The sequence below is a fragment of the Myotis yumanensis genome, unplaced genomic scaffold (assembly GCF_028538775.1).
Source record: "Myotis yumanensis isolate MYYU_CA2020_CCGP unplaced genomic scaffold, mMyoYum1.0.hap1 SCAF_10, whole genome shotgun sequence".
Taxonomy (NCBI): Eukaryota; Metazoa; Chordata; class Mammalia; order Chiroptera; family Vespertilionidae; genus Myotis; species Myotis yumanensis.
Genome location: NW_027223761.1, coordinates 1,546,435 through 1,564,003, shown reverse-complemented (window position 1 = coordinate 1,564,003; position 17,569 = coordinate 1,546,435). Strand labels below are relative to the sequence as shown.

The 17,569-nt window shown below is 67.0% G+C and overlaps 1 protein-coding gene across 5 annotated transcripts; it reads right to left on the bottom strand.

Moving 5' to 3' along the window:
• Window positions 1-170: 170 nt before the first annotated feature.
• Window positions 171-17,332, bottom strand: TSPAN4 (tetraspanin 4). Of its 5 annotated transcripts, none has more exons than XM_070427185.1 (9): window positions 17,266-17,332; window positions 12,131-12,227; window positions 9,428-9,507; window positions 3,292-3,483; window positions 2,795-2,869; window positions 2,069-2,170; window positions 1,797-1,928; window positions 1,608-1,691; window positions 171-944 (listed from the first exon to the last, which is right to left on the bottom strand). In XM_070427185.1, the coding sequence occupies exons 3-9, from the start codon at window positions 9,488-9,490 to the stop codon at window positions 876-878; spliced, it is 717 nt and encodes a 238-aa protein (XP_070283286.1). In that variant the 5' UTR covers window positions 9,491-9,507; window positions 12,131-12,227; window positions 17,266-17,332; the 3' UTR covers window positions 171-875. The 5 variants fall into 5 exon arrangements, with proteins under 5 accessions (XP_070283286.1, XP_070283285.1, XP_070283283.1 ...); XM_070427184.1 differs by lacking the exon at window positions 17,266-17,332 and adding an exon at window positions 16,934-17,043; XM_070427182.1 differs by lacking the exon at window positions 17,266-17,332 and adding an exon at window positions 15,877-15,970.
• Window positions 17,333-17,569: the final 237 nt, after the last annotated feature.

The window sequence follows — 17,569 nt, the reverse complement described above, 5'->3', positions numbered from 1 at the left end:
TGACCAAGGCAGGACCATGGAGCAGGCAGGAATGGGGGTTGTGGGTGGGGCTTGAGGGGGTCAGATGCCCCACAGCTTGAGGCTCCTGAGAGGCCCATCCCCACTGGACCCAGCCCCAGCCCCTCACTGCCCATCAGCCCAGGTCACAGGACGCCACCGAGGCGCTTGGCTGGTGCTGGGCCTGGCAGCTGCTTGCTCTCCACGGCCCCTTTATTTGCAAAGTCGTACAAAGAAACGCTTCGGGGCCATGTTCCCAGGACAGGACAGGAACCCCTAACAGGCAGCAAGGAACTGAACTTGCCTTGCTGAGGACACCGGAGGAGGGGAGGGGGGGCGCGGACAGAAATGCAGGGGGATGGAGACACTGGACAGGTCAGGGGGACTCCTCGCAGTTCCTGGAGCCTCTGCACCACTTCCTGGAGCTAATCTAGTGGAGGTTTGGGGGCTTGTCCTCAGACACACAAGCCCCCATCTGCTGGCTGGGCAGCTTGCCTGAGCCTGTGTGTGTCGTGGAACCCCACTCCAGGCACCAGCCCCACATGGGTAGGGGGGCCCACAGCCACGGGCTTGCCTAGGCGTGGTGCCCCCGTGGGGAGTCAGGGCAGTGACAAACGGGGGGCTGCTGCCCACGCACTTTATTAGACGCACCGGGAGCCTGCCCTGCCCCACATGGAATGTGATGACGGGGCTCCGCCCGCCCAAGCACCGGGGCCGCAGGAGGCCCTCCCCCCACCCCAGCCCTGTCAGGTCCCGGGAAAGCTGCTCTGGAGAATATGTGGGTGGACACGGAAGGTGCCAGCTGCCCCTCTGGCATGAGGTCGTCTCCCCGGTGGGTGGCATCCTTTGGCAGCGAAGCAGGTGGCAGGCAGGGCAGCCTACGCGCAGTAGGTGTCAGCCTTCACCACCTGGCAGTACATGGTCATAGCGAAGGTCAGGCCCAAGATCTGCGGGGACACGGGGCTGGGCTGAGCGGAGCCAGAGCCATGTCCTGCCTGCGGGCGCCCGGCCCCTCTGAGGATGGCCCCCCACCCTTGGCAATTCAGGTCCATCACAACCACCCCCTCAGCCCTGCAGGCATAGTGGGCACCTCGGGGTTCCTGGGACTCAGCCCAGGCCCGGCTCTCCCTGGCATGGCCAGCCTGGGCTCTGCAGGCGGCCTCAGGGCCAGCGCCCACCTGCCGGGCCCCAGCACCCTGCCCCTTGCGCATTCATCCAACTGTGATCGTCACTTCTGCATGTTCATCTGCTCTGGCTTCACCCCAGGAACGGTGGCTGCCCTGATGACCACGGTTACTGACACGGCTTAGCCCCCAGGATGCAGACACTCGGGATTCCATGGGGCCAGAGGTAGGGGCGCAGGGCCCCAGCTGGACCTGCCGTCAGGGCCTGGGCGGCCCACCCTCCCTCTACCCTGGGCAGCCCTGTGAGCACCACCCGCTGGGCAGGGGCTGCAGGAACAGGGCTGGGAGTGCCCAGGGTCCTCACACAGGCGTTCAGGCTGCGCCGCCTCCACTTCGCTCATGGAGGCTCCCTGTCCACCCGCACGGACCCACCTCCTCCTGGGGACGGGCTCCACGGGGGCAGGGCATCTGGGGCGCCCTCCGTACCTGCACCAGCGCCGTGCACAGCCCGAAGACGCCCACGGCCAGCAGGTTCTCCTGGAGCCACATCTTCACCGTCTCGTAGCACGGCTGGAGAAAGGGGGGGTGTCACCGGGCGCATTGCTGCGAGGCTGGCCCTCTACCCCCAGGTCCTGGGGCCAAACCAGCAGACAGACAGGACGGGCGCCGGCTCACCGCCTTCCACCAGGTGCCAGGGGCATGCAGCCCGCAGCTCTCACTGAACTCCAGGCAGCAGGAGTCGGGCACGCGCGTGGCATTGTACACCTCGAACCAGTCCGTGTAGTTGGAGACGCCGCAGCAGCGGAACTGCGGGAGGCACCGGGCAGGATCTCGCTGAGGGGCCCACACCACACATTCTGCCCCACAGGTCCAGCCACGCCCCACCCGCCACGCCTCCTGCCCCACAGGCCGGGCCGCCCCACGCCCTCGTCCACCTGCCCCCTCACATCGGTCTGGATGATGCTCCAGGCGTTGGTGAGCCCCACGTTGCCCGGGGTGCCATACAAGTGCAGGCCCTTCTTCAGATCGTGCTGCGCATACCTGTCGATCTGCAGGGGCAGTGCGGTCAGCGGGGCCTCCCTGTGCAGACCCACAGCGCCTGCCCTCGGCCGCCTCCCTGGAGTCTCCTCCCCCCAGAAGTCCCCGCAGCGCACAGGCCTTCGTTCTGCCGTCTGCCGGCCCCTGGGTGCTGAGCACTGGAGTAGAGTCAGACACAGCAGCCCGAGCTCAGCTGGACGTACAGACAGACAGGTACACAGACTCCGAGCCGGGTGTGCCCACCGGTCAGCACACACAACCATGCCATCGGCTGAGGGGCCTTGAGGCTCCAACACCCCCGAGCAAGGAGCAAACCAGGCTCCGTCCCTAAGACCCTCCAGGAAAGGAGGGCGTCTCTGGTGCCAGGAAAAAGGAAGTGGTCCCCAAAGAGCGCGGGGCCACGCCTGGGCGGCGGGAGCCAGCTGAGCGCCCACACACAGGCGGGCAGATGAGCAGGAAGTCACAGTCCCGGGTCACCACCCCGGGAACAAACACGTGTGAGTGAGCCCGGACTGACATAAACAGACAACCAAGGGAACAACTGGGAGATCAACTACCCACAGTGAGCTGGCGGCACACTAGCCTGCGGCCCCTCGCTGACGGAGCCCCCAGAAGCCGGTGGCCGAGGGGCTGACCTTGTCGGTGTAGGCGAAGAAGAGGACGGTGACGGTGACCTCCAGCAGGAACACCAGCAGCAGCAACACGAAGAACTGAGGGGGTGGGGGGACACAGGCTCAGCACCCCAGCCCTCCGGCCCAGCCACCCAGGCCCTGGAGCCGGCACTGTCCTAGGCGGCCACGCCCTCCGAGTTATCTGCAGCCATGGTCATGGTCATCCCGCCTCTAAGTCCACCTCCAAGGCCACGGCCAGCCCTGGAGCATCTCAACAAAGCGCCCCAGGGCAGAGGTGGGGGAGGGGCAGGAGCTGGGGGGGGTCTCGGGAAACAGGCCTGTCACGCGTGTGTGACGGTGGGCACGTGTCCTGACTCAGGAGGCCCCTGTCTCAGAGCAGCCCACAGCCCTGGAGGTGGAGTGGGAGCCTGTGCCCACCCCCGCCCCACGCCCGCACAGGCCCCGCCCCGCGCCCACACAGGCCCCGCCCCATGCCCACACAGGCCCCGTCCGGCACTCACGGTGAGCAGGAGGCACTTGTTCTCCTTGATGGCCCCAATGCAGCCCACGAAGCCGATGGCCATGATGAAGGTGCCGGTGACAATGAGCAGGTTGGCGGCCGACAGGGACGGGAAGGAGGAGGACAGGGTGGCGAAGTTCCCCTGCGTGGCGGCCAGCCAGATGCCCACCCCCAGGATGCCGCATCCTCCCAGCTGGGGCAGGGGAGAGGATGGTGAGGCAGCAGCCAGGGGCGTCCCGGCAAGCCCGCGTGCACCTCGAGGGCACCCTCCCGGTCTTGTCCCGACACCCCGATCCACGGCCACCGTGACGGACAGCAGGGCCCCACCCCGAGGGCTTGGTCACACGGTGGTTGGTGGGAGGCGCTGGTCTGCGGACACTCGCTATCATGAATGGGGCACGTGTTGAGGCAGCCTGGGCAGGGGGCCCCAGAGCACCCCCCAACCCACCCTCCAAGAAGCATCCCCCCCGCCCCCAGCACACAGCCTGCACCTCACCCATCCACACCGGGTCCAACCCAGGGAGCCCCACCTTAGAGGCCCCAGCAGAACCCTAGGAGCTCGCTCTTCCTAAAACCCGGCTTCCTCCTGGTGGGTGGCCCAAAGACTCCAAACACCAGACCCCAGGTGGGCCGCCCAAAGCACCCACAGGTCCCCCAAGGGTGCAGGCAGGCTTGGGCAGAGCCTGCTCCCGCCTCGCTGCCTCCCCTCAACCACAACAGCTCTTACCGGATTTCATAATTGCTCATTATTACAAAAATCAATTAAAATCAGAGGAAGAAGGGGGAAAGGCGAGGCGGTGATGAACCAGAGAGGGCTCTCGGCCTCGCCTGGTGGCGGGGCGCCCAGGGCTGGCCGAGGGGGCTGTGGCTCCGGCTCCCTCCCTCAGACATTGAGGCCTTGGGCTCTGGGTCGGCTCAGGATGAAACGGAGGATGTGTTCCAGGGTACAGGCAGCCCCACAAACGCTGGCCTGCACTTGGGGACCGACGGCTGAGGGCTCTGGGGAAGGCCAGGCAGCCCTGGGGGCCCTGCCCCACTCTAGGACTGGACAGTCGTGGGACCCTGCACCCCCACCAGGGCCCAGGAGCTCCCTGCCCGTCTGGCCTCGGCCCCCCTGGGCGCGGCCGCAGGACAGCCCCGAGCACAACTACACCTCAGAGTGCTCACCCTGCCCACCCGGGACAGCTGGGCCACCGACTCCAGCGACAGTGTTACTTGCCCAAGCCACCAAGAGCCCGCATCACCCACAAAAGCTTCCCGAGCTCAACAGCCAGCCTCGTACCCATTTCCCAGGCAAGTGAACCGAGGCTGGGAGATGAGCACCCACCCACTCCCTAGGCCTGGGCCTCAACCCTGACAAGGACCCCACAGCTCAGGCAGGCCCTGTGGGCTCAGCCCCTCCCCCACAGTCAGCCTGGCTGCAGGGCAGGGCGTGGGGGTGGCAGCTGCCGCTCGCTCGTCTCCATCGTCTCCATCGCTGTCTCCATCGCTCACTTGGGAGCACATGGTGCATTAAGCCTGCCGGCTGGCAGGAGACCACAGTCACCGGGGGGGCGGGGTGAGCTCAGCCCAGGCCTCCTAGGGCAGTGACAGCGAACCTATGACACGCATGTCAGAGGTGACACGCGAACTCATTTTTTGGTTGATTTTTCTTTGTTAAATGGCATTTAAATATATAAAATAAATATCAAAAATATAAATCTTTGTTTTACTATGGTTGCAAATATCAAAAAATTTCTATATGTGACACGGCACCAGAGTTAAGTTAGGGTTTTTCAAAATGCTGACACGCCGAGCTCAAAAGGTCCGCCATCACTGGCCTATGGCGTCTGGGGTCCCTCTGGGCAGCGCCCGGCTGCGCCCCTCCCAGAGCAGGTGGGGGCTGCAGCGGCGACAGGAGAACCCACCAGGGGCAGGAAGTGCCAGGGCCCCGAGCTTCTAGGTTCCGGGCTGGGGGACCCTGGTGCAGAGGCTGATCGGCCCCAGCACTGACCCACCGGCCTTGGGGGTTCCCAGAAGGGCCACCCTGTGTGACAAGCGCCTCTGCCACGGCTGGGATTAGAACCTGCGAGGCTCCAGCACAGCGTCCCGCTCGGCGTGTCCCCTGATGAAAGGGGGCTGTGACCCGGCTACAGGGGCCGGGGTGGGGGGCCCCTCTCACTGGACACATCACCTGGTGTCTGCCCCCCACACACTCAGCAGCTGGTTCCTCAGACTCCGCACACACACAGCTCCCCTGGACCATCCTCACCGCAGAGCCAGGCGCGGGCACAGCCCAGGGGGCAGGTGTGCTGACTGTAGGGAGGTGTGGGTGCCCCACGTGTAGGTGGGCTAGAGGCAGGCCCCCCCACGCCACCAGGGATGGCGCTGTCCATGGTGCTGACTGCAGGCGAGGCCACGGAGAGGGAGCAGGACTGGGCCACCAGCGCCCCTGGGCACCCTGAGCCTGTCTTCGGGAGACGCCACTCGAGGCCTCGTGGGGCACAGGGGAGGCAGGGGTGAGCACTGACTCATTTCATTCTCCCACCTGCCTGCCTGGCTGTGCCCCAACTTGTCCCCATGCCCTTCGGGACATCAAGCACCCGTTCCCATGGCCTCTGAGTCTGTGGGATCTCCAAGGACCCCGGTGGGGGGAGGGGGCTGGGGCTGGGGCCACCCACTGGGGCACTGTGTGCAGGAATAACGCCACGCAGACCCACACTGGGGCAGGGGAGGGACCTGGGCAGGGAGGGGCCACCACTCTGGGGAGGAAATCGTAAGCCAGGCCTCTGGACGGAGGACAGTGACTCGCTGGACTCACTGGCCCCTGGCCCCTCACCAGTTCACAGCTCTGGGTATCAGAGGGTCACAATTCGGGGCTGGGCCTCAGGCTGAGCCACAGTGGGTGAGGCGACCTGACAGGGTGGGCAGGTCCCTGACAGAGGGGAGGTGCTGAGCTGCTATTTAAAAGCCAAACTGCTGGCCCTGACTGGTTTGGCTCAGTGGATAGAGCATCGGCCTGCGGACTGAAGGGTCCCAGGTTCGATTCCGGTCAAGGGCATGTACCTTGGTTGGGGGCACATCCCCAGTAGGGAGTGTGCAGGAGGCAGCTGATCGATGATTCTCTGTCATCGATGTTTCTAACTCTCTATCCCACTCCCTTCCTCTCTGTAAAAAAAATCAATAAAATATATTTTTAAAAAAATAAAAAATAAATAAAAGCCAATCTGCTGCTCTCTGCCTTCAAGGGTGGTGGCTGGCTCCTGCCAGCAGGAAGAACAAGACCTGTTTGGTGGGGAAGCTGCCGGGGACAAGGAAAGGGAAGGCAGGAAGGGGCCGTCCAGGGGCCGGGGGCCCAAGGGGGGTGGGGGGGCCCACTGCCAGCCCTGGTGGACATTTCTTTAAGTAACACTCCACAAACGTCCTGGCCTCCAGCCTGAGATGGAGGAGAGACCCAGACACACGCCATCCACACCTGGGACACAGACACACGGCCCACGTCGTCACAGACGCCTCTCGCCGCTACAGTGTCACTTGCAACGATGCACACACCCTCACAGCTCACAGTCATGCCGCCCTGTGCCCCGGGACCCCCACAGGCGCCCAGGCCCCTCCACATTCAAGCACATTTACACAGAACAGCCACCCAAAACGCTCCCAGACACGCGCAGTAACACTGCATGCCTGTGCTTAATAAAATTACCTGTAATTTTGAAATGTTTCTGCGTTTGCAGCTTTTAAAACATTTTGGCAGGAAAATTACAGCCTCCAAGTGCAGGAGAAAAATGGGCCCCATTACATCCAGACACAGAACATCACCGGCAGGAGGATAAACCGGGCTGGCTCCCCGAGACCAGCGCTCCCGGCCCTCCCAGGGCAGGCTGGCCAGACGGCAAAGCTGGGGACCCAGGACGCCACCCCAAGCTTACCAGTGTCCACCTGCACCTCCCCAGCCGCTCGCTCACTACCTGGGGCTCGGCTGGACCCACTCCCCAGCCAGACAGAAACCCAGCTGGGCCAGAAGCAGACCCTGACCCACGACAGCCTGGGAGGGGAGGGTCCGCCGTCAGGGTCCCCACCCAGCCTTGCCCCCCTGAGCCGTCCCTGCCTCTCACGCCCCGAGCACGCGCCCTGCCCTCACCTGTCCCTGGCTGCCAGCCTCCTTCCTGCTGTGGCTTTCCTGGTCTGCATCTTTTCCAGGTGGCCTCGGGCACAGCTGGTGATGCCATCACCTCCAGGCCCGTGGCAGGGTGGGTGCCAGCAGGCCCTCTGCCTACAACCCTATGGCCACACGGCTCAGGGTGGCAGATGGCCGGGCAGCAGGCCATGTCCTTGGAATGGGGTGGAGGCCTGGGTGCCCACAGGGGCCAAGCCTGTGCCCAGAAGCCCCTCACCTGGCAGCCGGCACAGCCTCGGTATGGGGCTGGGCACGGTGGAGGGCACCATCTACATGCAGTTCAGGAATGGCAACCGCTGCCCAGCAGCAGCCAATCGGGTCTGCAGCTGCCCGAGGTGGGTCAGGGGTTCCCCACCTCGGCCGTTACCGGGTGACGGGGCCTGCCAGCCCTGAGCTGCTGGGGAAGCTCCTGCGGGATTCGCAGGCTACGGCCCCGCCTCGGGACCCTCAGCGCTCTGCGCAAGGCGTGCAGGAGGGACCCTCTTCTCCATGCAGGCAGGTGTCCCGGCGACTGAGGAGGGCAGACGAGGGGAGAAGCAGGGACCTGGCCATGCCCCACACCCACTGCCCCCCCCCCCCCCCCCCCCCCCCGTCAATCCACAACCCACATGCCCACCCTGGCGACACCTATGGCTGCCAGCTCTGGTCCCCATCTCAGCCATCAGTGCTACCCAGGCCGGTGCCCCCTGCAGCTGTCAGCGTCCCCACCTCTTCCCACGCCTGCTCGGAGCTCCACCTACACCACCTCTCTGCGGGCTCTGGGCCTGGCCCCCCTCTTCCAGGGGCCCCTGGCAGAGAACAAACTCTTAGGGTGACCCTCCGAAAAGCAGGCATCTTGGGCAAGAGCAGCCTTGGGTCACACCCCACATTTGACCCCAGGCTAGCTGCCCTCCCAGTGACCCCTAATGCCCCCCAACATGGGAGGGAGAAAAGCCAGGGCCCAGGGTGGAAGGGAGGTGCAGAAAGGTAGACCTGGGTTTCTAGGCATCTGTCCTCAGCTGGACCATATGCAAATGAGCATGCAAATGCAGCCTCCTTCCGGTCCACAGCCCTGGCGCGCGAGAGCCACGCCCCTCACTCCCAGGTGTGGAAGGAGGGTTGCCCAGGAATTAATGAAGGAACCGGAGTGACCTTGGCATCCTCTCTCCAGCAGCCTCCCCCGCCCGGCCTGTGGGGTCCGAGGCCTGGCCAGGCTGGCTCCGACCTGGGCAGGTGTGACACCTGCCTCCCCCACAGCCACACCTTCCCTGCAGGGTGGGCCTGGGAGGCAACTCTGTCCCCTCCTGGGGGAAGGGCCACCTGACGACACAAGCACCTCCCGTCTCCGCAAAGTTATGGAAGCCGCCCCAGCCTGTTGGAGGAAAAGGCAGCAGGCGAGGCGCCCCGCAGACACTCACGGTGGCCCTCCATGCCCACAGCCCACTCAGTGTCCCCCCGGCCAGAGCACCCACAGTGCACACCCCCTCTCCCTTCCCACGACTCCTCCAGAGACTGGGGGTACTTCACCCTACAGCCCCTCATAAGCCAGGGTCCCTGGGACCTGGTAGGTGGGTCCACTCGATGGGGTGGGGGCGGGGGCGGTGATAAAGAAAGAACTCAGGCTGCGGGGATGGAGGGAAGCAGAGTGGAGCACCAGCCCAGCACACAGACCAGGACAGACCCCTGGCAGGTGCCGCTCAGCGCCCCGGGCAGCCCGACCGGGCACGCACGTGTGCGGGACACATCCACCTCGGGAGGAGGACACGGCACTGCTGCCCAGGCTAGAGCCCGGCTGGACTCCCCTCCCCCCACGGGCACCCGCCCCACTGGCCGGTCCAGCCCTGGCCCCCAGCCAGAGCAGCGACCCGAGGACCCCGCCTCTGCGACCCGCACGTCCCGCCCTGTTCCAGCAGGAGCCGCGGCTCTCGGTTCTCCCTGGTCCCTCCAAGAGCGAAGGCGACCCCGGTCCTCGGTCCCGGTCCCCCCGGCCGCGGCCGCTCACCCAGAAGAGCAGGTTGAAGGCGAACATGAGGTACTTGACGCCCTGGAGGCAGCCGCGCGCCATGCCGCAGCGCTGGAGCTCTAGGAGGAAGATGAAGGACAGGTCCAGGTAGAAGACCACGTACTTGGTGCCCTTGGGCGCCGTGCAGCGCGCCTGGGCCGCCGTGGGGCCGCGGCTGCCGTGCAGCCCGAAGGGGCCGCCGCCGTCCCCGCCGTCCGCGCGCCCGTAGAGGCTGCTGTAGCGCCGGAAGGGGCCGCCGCGCGCGAAGCCCGGCTCCTTGCCCTCCGGCGACGGGCTGCGCCGGTACGTGGACTCGTCGGTGCTGGAGCGGCGCATCGTGCCGGGGCCGCCGGCAGGCTCAGCGCCCCGCGCCCGCCGCCGCCGCGCGCCGCATCCCGCCGGCCGCCCGCCCGCTCCCGCCCGCGCGCCCCCGGCCCCGCTCCCCTGCACCCCTCCCGGCCCCCCGCGGTAGCAGCCGCGAGAGCGCCCCGCTCAGACCCGGCGGGTCCGGACACCTGCCCGGCCCGCCAGCCGCATCCCCGAAGCCCCGCCCCGCGCCCCCAGCCAATCTGTGCCCCGCGCCCCAGCCCCGAAGCCCCGCCCCGCGCCCCCCCCGCCAATCTGCGCCCCGCGCCCCAGCCCCGAAGCCCCGCCCCGCAGCCCCGCCCCGCGCCCCCCCCCCCCCCGCCAATCTGCGCCCCGCGCCCCAGCCCCGAAGCCCCGCCCCGCGCCGACCCTCCCCTCCTGGCCCTGCCGCCGGGCAAATCCGACCGCTCGGCCCTGCGCCGGCCAATCCCAGCCTCAGGCGACGCCCCCGCCCCGCCCCAGCTCCCCAGGGAGGAGGTGCTGGCGGAGGGCTGGGCACAGAGCGGGGGGGCTCGTCCCCGCAGCGCTCAGCCCCAGGAAGGGCGCCGGCCTTTCACAGGAGCAGCTCTATGCAAACCCAAGTGGTCCCATGCTGTCCGGTGGGACACTTCTTGGGGTTCCCACTCTCGAGCAGCCTCCTCTACCCACCCCCCCACCCCCCACCCCCGGGCTGGGCGAGGGCCGTGCTGGGACCCCAAAGCTCCTGCAGCTCACAGCTTGAGTGGGGAGGGCTGGGGAGGCAGGGGTCGGCCTGGGGGACCCAACCTAGGGGACCCAACGGGGGGACAGTGCTTGGGGGGGCTGGGGGGAGGCAGAGCTTTGATTTAAAAGCCAAGCCCCTGAGAGGAGTCAGGGTGAGAGAGGGCAAGCGGGGAGGGTGTCCTGGGTGCGGGGAGGGCAAGGTGGGTCTCTGCAAGGCAGGTCTGGGAAGTTTCAGGCTGAAAGAGAGGGCCGAAGCCCTGACTGTGTTGCTCAATGGTTAGAGTGTCAGCCCATGGTCACCGTTCAATTCCCAGTCGGGGCATGTACCTCGGTTGCAGGTCCAATCCCCCGCCAGGTTGGGGCACATGTGGGAGGCAACCAGTCAATGTGTCCCACATCCATGTTTCTCTCTCTCCACGCCCTCTCCCTTTCACTCTCTCTAAAAATCAGTGGAAAACTATCCTCCAGTGAGGATTAACAAATAAAATGAAAAATAAATAAAAAGCGCCCGGCTCACCTGGCTCAGTGGTTGAGCACTGACCTATGAACCAGAAGATCACCGATCCCATTCCCGGTCAAGGGCACAGGCCGGGGTTTCGGGCTCTATCCCCAGTGTGGGGCGTGCAGGAGACAGCCGATCCATGATTCTCTCTCATCATTGATGTTTCCATCTCTCTCTCCCCCTCCCTTCCTCTCTGAGATCAATAAAAAGAAAGAGAGAGAGGGGGGCCTGAGCCCCGGACTCAGGGTGATGACTGGGGACCCAATGGCAGGCCCATGGATGTGGGGCAGCCCCCTCCAGGCCCAGAGACCACCCCCTCACCCCCGCAGCACCCTGCTCCTCCCCCTCCCAGGTCTGCCTCTGAGGCAGGGAGCCAGCTAGCCACACGGAGCCCTCACTGGTTTGAAGCTCCACTACCTCCTTTGTGAAACTCGTGGTAATTTTTGAACCAAGGGCCCCAACTTTCCTTTGCACCAGCCCAGGCTGCAAATCCGAGCCCGGGATCGTCCCCACACACTCGGACTGGACCCGAGCCAGGGTCCCAGACACCCAGGGACTTGCACCCCCAGAACATGCACCTACGCCCCTTGTACTGAAGATGCTGGGCCAGAGGTGGGTGGGATTGGGGGCCCGGCTCCCAGGGCAGGGCCTCCGAGGACCAGGGTTGGGCGGTACAGTGATGGGCGGGGCTCCCACGGGCTCCCCTCCACGCCTTCATCATGCTGGGACTCAGGCGGGGGGAGAGAGCGGTGGGGGGTCGGCTTGGGTCTCCACATTGGGCCCAGCACCCCGATGCCCTCAGTTCCATCTCCCTCAGCCAGTACTGTCCCAGCACCCCCACTCCCACCTACCAAACCCTGTGCCCATCACCCCAGGTGAACAGGTGAGTCTGAGATGAAACTGCAAGACCCAGCCCAGCACCAGGGTCCGTTGGGGTGTGGACACAGGTGGGGGGCTTCCCCGGTGATCCTGTCCCCAAAGCCCAGCCCCTCCCCCACCGCAGCCCCTTCCTGCAGCAGGGGGGGCCCCAGCAGAGCACACTGGGGAGGCAGCATTGGCTGGCAGGGCCCCAGGTGAAGCCAGGAGGCAGCCAGACCTGTCCCCACTGCCCGGCCAGCCCAGCGGTGACGTACCTGGGCTTGCCACGGGAAGTCAGGCGGTGTGCGGTGGCCCTGGGGCCGGGCGGGGCGGGCGCGCGGTCAGCAGGCCCAAGGCAGGCGGGCGGGAGCTCTGCGGGAAGACGGGCAGGATGAGGCCGCACCCGTGCGAGTCACTGGGTGTCAGGGTCCAATCCCCCACCGGGTTGGGGCACATGTGGGAGGCAACCAGTCAATGTGTCCCACATCCATGTTTCTCTCTCTCCACCCCCCTCCCTTTCATTCTCTCTAAAAATCAGTGGAAAACTACCCTCCAGTGAGGACTAACAAATCAAGTGACAATCAATACAAAGCGGCCGGCCCACCTGGCTCAGTGGTTGAGCATCGACCTATGAACCAGAAGATCACCGATCCCATTCCCGGTCAAGGGCACAGGCCCAGGTTGCGGGCTCCATCCCCAGAGACCAGGCAGCCCCCAGGAATGCGGAGCAGCCCTCCCCTGGGACGGCAGCGGGGAGCAGCTGGGGGCGGGGCATGGGGGCAACACTGACCAGCGGCCCCAAACAGGGGAGCTGCGTCCCCAACCTCTGGTCACTGGGCCTCTGAACGCCCAGGCAGGGAGGCAGGTTGGCACACGCAGCGACAGGCATGCGCGTGCAGGGACCCGCCGGCAGAGCGCACGTGTGCTCAGATGCCTGGACTCACACAGACTTGGCTGCCAGCCAGCCATGTGTCCCCACCGAGGTCCTAGAACCCTGAGACCAGGCTGTGTCCCCCTCCCCCAGGTCCCCTGCACCCCACCCCTCCTGGGCTGCTACCTCCTGCTCCCCCCAGGGCCATGGCGATGACTGCCCAGGCCCTGCCGCTGCCCTCGGCACTTCCAGGGGCCTGTCCTCCCCACCAGCCAGGAGTGCGGGGAGAGGGCACCCCAGCCACGCCTCCACCCTCCCCTCGGACCAGGGGCCGGTCAGCCGGGGGCTGGGGCAGGAGGTCTTCCCAGCAGCCCAAGGGCACAGGGACGGGAAGGCTGGAAAGCCCCCTGGCAGGTGCCCGCTGGTCCGGTCACATCTGGGGTGGACAGACCTCTGCGAGGGTCAGCCCCGACTCCTTCCTGCGAGCAACCTGAGGCCCAACCCCAACCTCAGGGGGAGGAACAGCACCCACCAGAGGGGAGAGGACCTGGACACCCATCCGCACCGCCCCCCCCAACGCTGTGCCTGGGGCTGACCTGCCTGTGGAGGGGTTGCAGGCCCAGGAAAGCATCAAGGCAACGGCCCCGCCCTCCCCACTGTCTTTGACCAAAGCCCACAGCACGTCCAGAAGCTGACACCACGTGCCACACCTCCCACCAGCACAGGCCCCAGCTGGGCCTGCGTGTCCCCCGCCCCAGACCTGGGCAGGCCCTAAAGGGTGGCCCCTCCGGCACCCTCATGGCCCCACCACCCTCCTAGACCCATATCTCGGAACGGAGGCCAACACCAGGATGGAGGACCCCCCAGCCCCCACCCTGGGCAGCCCCTGAACCCCCTGTGAGTGACCCCCACCCTCCCAGCCCAGACACAACCCTGCCATCAGGCATGGGTGCAGCTCCCTCCCTCCCCCAGGCCCCGCCTCCTCCTCCAGGAAGCCTCCCTGCCCCACTCCCAACTCCGGGCCTCCTTGGAGTGCAGGGCCAACAGGTCTGTCCCCAGAGCAGCACACACAGCAGGCAACAGGCACAGGCGGAGTGAGCGCCCTGCCAGCTTGGGCTGGGCCTCACCGTGGGGGGCAGGTAGGGCCCGGGCAGTGTGAGCTACTCAGAGGCCATGGGCACCTACCTGGCTATACCAAGGCTCACTCACAAGGGACCTATCCAGGAAACAGCGCGCCCACCTCGGACTTGGAGGCCGGGGCGGAGGGACAGTCAGGCGATTGGCTGCGCGGCCCCCCTGAGCCCAGCAGTGGCGGGGCGGCCGCGCACAGCCCGGCCAGGGCAGCTCAGCTCGGGGTGGAGGCAGCGGCAGCTCTGAGGCGGCTTTGAGGAGCTGGGAGGCCCGGCCAACACAAACAGGCCTGCGGTGTCCCCTTCCTGCTGCTGCTTCAGCCCGAGGGCCCAGCGCCCACCCAGCCCCCAACTGGGGGAGGGGCCCGCAGACACCAGGCTGGCACCCCCTCTGCATGCAGGCCCCAGGCCCCCGGGCTCAGGGGCTGGGAGACACCTGCTCCAAGGAGGGGTCCCCGCTGGAAGGGGCCACCAAGGGCCTCTGTTCTCCTCCAGGGCCCACCCAGGCCAACCCGAGCTCAGGGCCTGCCCACGGCTCCTCCTCCTCCCCCTCAGGTATTCCTCAGCTGGAGGCCACCTGGCGCTAGAGGTGGAGGGGGACACAATGAGGACCCTGGAGGGAAGGTGTCTGCCCACCTACCAAGGCCCTGGGAGCACCCGGCGTCAGATGCCCAGTGTATGCCCACCCCACCTCAATGAAGGCCTGTGCCACCGGGACCCCTATGGGCGGTCCCCTCCGGGAGCCCACATCAGGCCCAGGCAGCCGGGCTGGGCTGGCAGTGCCGTTCTCAAGTGCCATGAGCCCAGGGGTGCCCAGTAGGTCATTAGGTTATGGCCACTCCGGGCCCCAGCACACCTGCAGCACCGCGTGCCACTCAGGACTCCCCAGCCCCAGGGCCCGGGGTTAGTGTGGGGGCAGCAGGGGGGCGACCGGCTGACTCTGGGGAGGAGTCCGCGCCTGAATGTTCGTGGCCCCGCCCCGACACCCGGCGCATCCAGGCTGGGCACACACTACCCACAGCACGCGGGGCCACTGGCCAAGCCTGGCCCCACGTCTGCACAGCCCGGCTCAGTGTATGCCCACCCCACCTCCAGCCCCACAGCTTCTGGTTCCCCAAGGGGAAACCGAGGCTGTGGCCCAGGGCCAGTGGGCGGGGCCTGTGACCAGGACAACGCTCGAGGCCAAGTCTCAGCAGCTAAAACTTCAATCTTGGATTTCCCCTTCTCCCCTGCCTGCCCTGAAGTGACCCTCTGGCAGGAAGCAGAGCGAGCTCATGAGTTCCAGACCACATGTGAGCACAGCCCCCCCTCACGCCCCCCACTAACTGGGACAGGACACCCGTTCCTGGAACCTGCACCTCACCCTCTGGTCCTCCCCAGAAGCCCGGGCCATGTCTGTGCTGACACTCCACAGAGGGGGTCAGCCAGGGCCCGCACGTCCCCCGGCAGGCGGGGAGAGTCCTCCCCACCCCCACCAGTGCCCGGGCCCCCATGGCTCCCTCCTCAACTTGCTCCCCCAGTACACGCTCACCCGCAAACACACACACACACAGCCACTCAGGGCCAAGGGGAGCGGGGTGGGCAGGGCTGACCTCCGAGGCTCCCCCGGCTCCTGTGGTCCAGCCTGGGCAGAGTTGAGCTGGGAGGACTCAGAACCCCTAGTGCCCCGAGGGGCCTCTGCGCACCCGTGCTGGGGCCCTGCGCATGGGCTGGGACGGGCAGCCACTCTGCTCCCCATGGCCTCTCCTGGGAAATTGGGGAGCTGGAGGGAGGAAGTTTGGGAAGAGGATGCTGCCACCGCCCCCAAATCAACATCCGGCTCTCAGAATTCCAGGAATGTCAACTTGGCTCCGGTGGGGATCAGGGCGGAGACTCGCTCCCCTCACTCCCAGTAAACAAAGGCTCCCTCCGGGGAGCACTGGTGGGCAGGCCTGGCCCCTCCTCCAGGAGGCCTTCTGCCCCCTCCCGCTCCCCAAGGTCCACCCGCGGTCACCCCCTGGCCTCCTGGGCTCCCTCTCACCTCCACCACCTCCGGCAGCCTCTGTGGCTGAGCCTGGTTCTGACCCCAGGCTACCGTGACTCAAGGCCCCGAGCCTGCCCATCTGGCCAGGGACAGGATGTACGTCCAGTCAGTGGGAGGGGGGTTGAGGGGTGTCAGGGAAGGGAAGTTGCTTTGGCTCGTGGCTCTGCACGTGGCAGGGTGGGGGATGGCAAATGCCGTTGGGAAATCGGTCCAGGGTGCAGGCAAAGGTGGAGGCACACACTCCGGGTGCCCAGCAGCTCTGGCCAGCTCGACCCAGGACCCAGAGGACCGTCCATCTCCCTGCCCCCCAACTAAGGTCTGAGAGGACAATTAGCTGACGCTGGGACCCAACAGAGATGCAGATGTCTGTGCCAGGCCAGCGAGCCTGCCCGGAGCCTGCACACACCCTAAGTCACAGGTGCCACTTGCAACACAACCAGCCCCGCAGCCCAAAGCTCACCTCCCGCAGGGAGCCTTCCCTGCACAAAGCCTACCCCCGGCCCCGGCCCCGGCCCCGGGTCTCGGGGCTCACCCCACCCCATTTCCAGACACACAGCCTCTCCTTCCTGTAAACCCTCCGAGGCTCCTGCCCCATCACCTCCGGCTCCACCACCTACCCTGGCCCTCGCCCAACCCTGTCTCCTGGAGCTGCCCTGCAGGTAACCGCCAGGCCTCTGCCCAGGGGCGCCCTTTGCCAGCCTCTGTCCGCGTTCACACACTCCGGTTCGCCCCTAGTGAAACCCGGGTTCTTCAAGGCTCACCTCAAAGGGCGCCTCTTCCTCGACGCCCTCCCCGACCATCCTCTCCGCCCCGCTCCCGTCTCACACGCGAGGTCCGACGCCCTCAGACCGCGGGACCCAGCACAGCCGGTCCCGGGGCGGGTGCAGACCCATCCCGGCCCCTCTCCCGCAGCCCCTTCCCGGGAAGGAGGGAGGAGGGGCGCGGGCCAAGCGATGGACCCGGCGCAGGCGGGGAGGAGCGGCCGACGGAGCGCGCACGGACCGATCGCCCCCCCGCGCCCCCCGCCGACCCCCCGTCGGCTCCTGGTAACTACCTGGCCGGGGCCGGTATCGTGCGGGCGGGCGGGCCAGGCGGCACCCCGAGGAGACCCCCAGAACTCAGCCACAGAGACCCCCAGGCATCGGGCAGGGGCTCCGGGCAGGGGACCCCTTTCGGGGCCGGGCCAGGAGGGGCGGCGGGAAGACCCGCCCGTGGCCGCGCCCAGCCCCTCCGCCCCCGCCGCGGGGTCGCCCCGCCACTTGTTGCTGCCGCTCGGCTCGGGGCTAAGCGCCCGGGCTCGGAGGCCACGCCGGTTCTCTCGGGCCCGGGCCTGGGTCTGGTCCTGGCTCCGGCCTCCGGCCGCATCCCCGCGGGCGGACGCTGTACCTGCGCGCGCCGTCCGCCCGCCGCGCCGCTCTCAGTCGTGCGAACACGAGAAACGCGAACCGCGCCGCCGAGCCCTTGCGGCCGCGCTCGGACGCCGTAGGCCGGGACGTACCAAAGCTACAGGCGGGGGGCGCCCCCCGCTCCGGCCGTGGCTGCGGGCCCTGGGACCACCCCGCGCGCGCGTGAAGGAAGCACGTCGCACCCTCAGTGAAATGGTCTCTGGCTAAACGTGGGAAGTGACGGCCCACGGCGCCGGGGGCCCGTAGGTCAGGAGGGGGCGGGGCCTGTCACCCCCGCGCGTGGA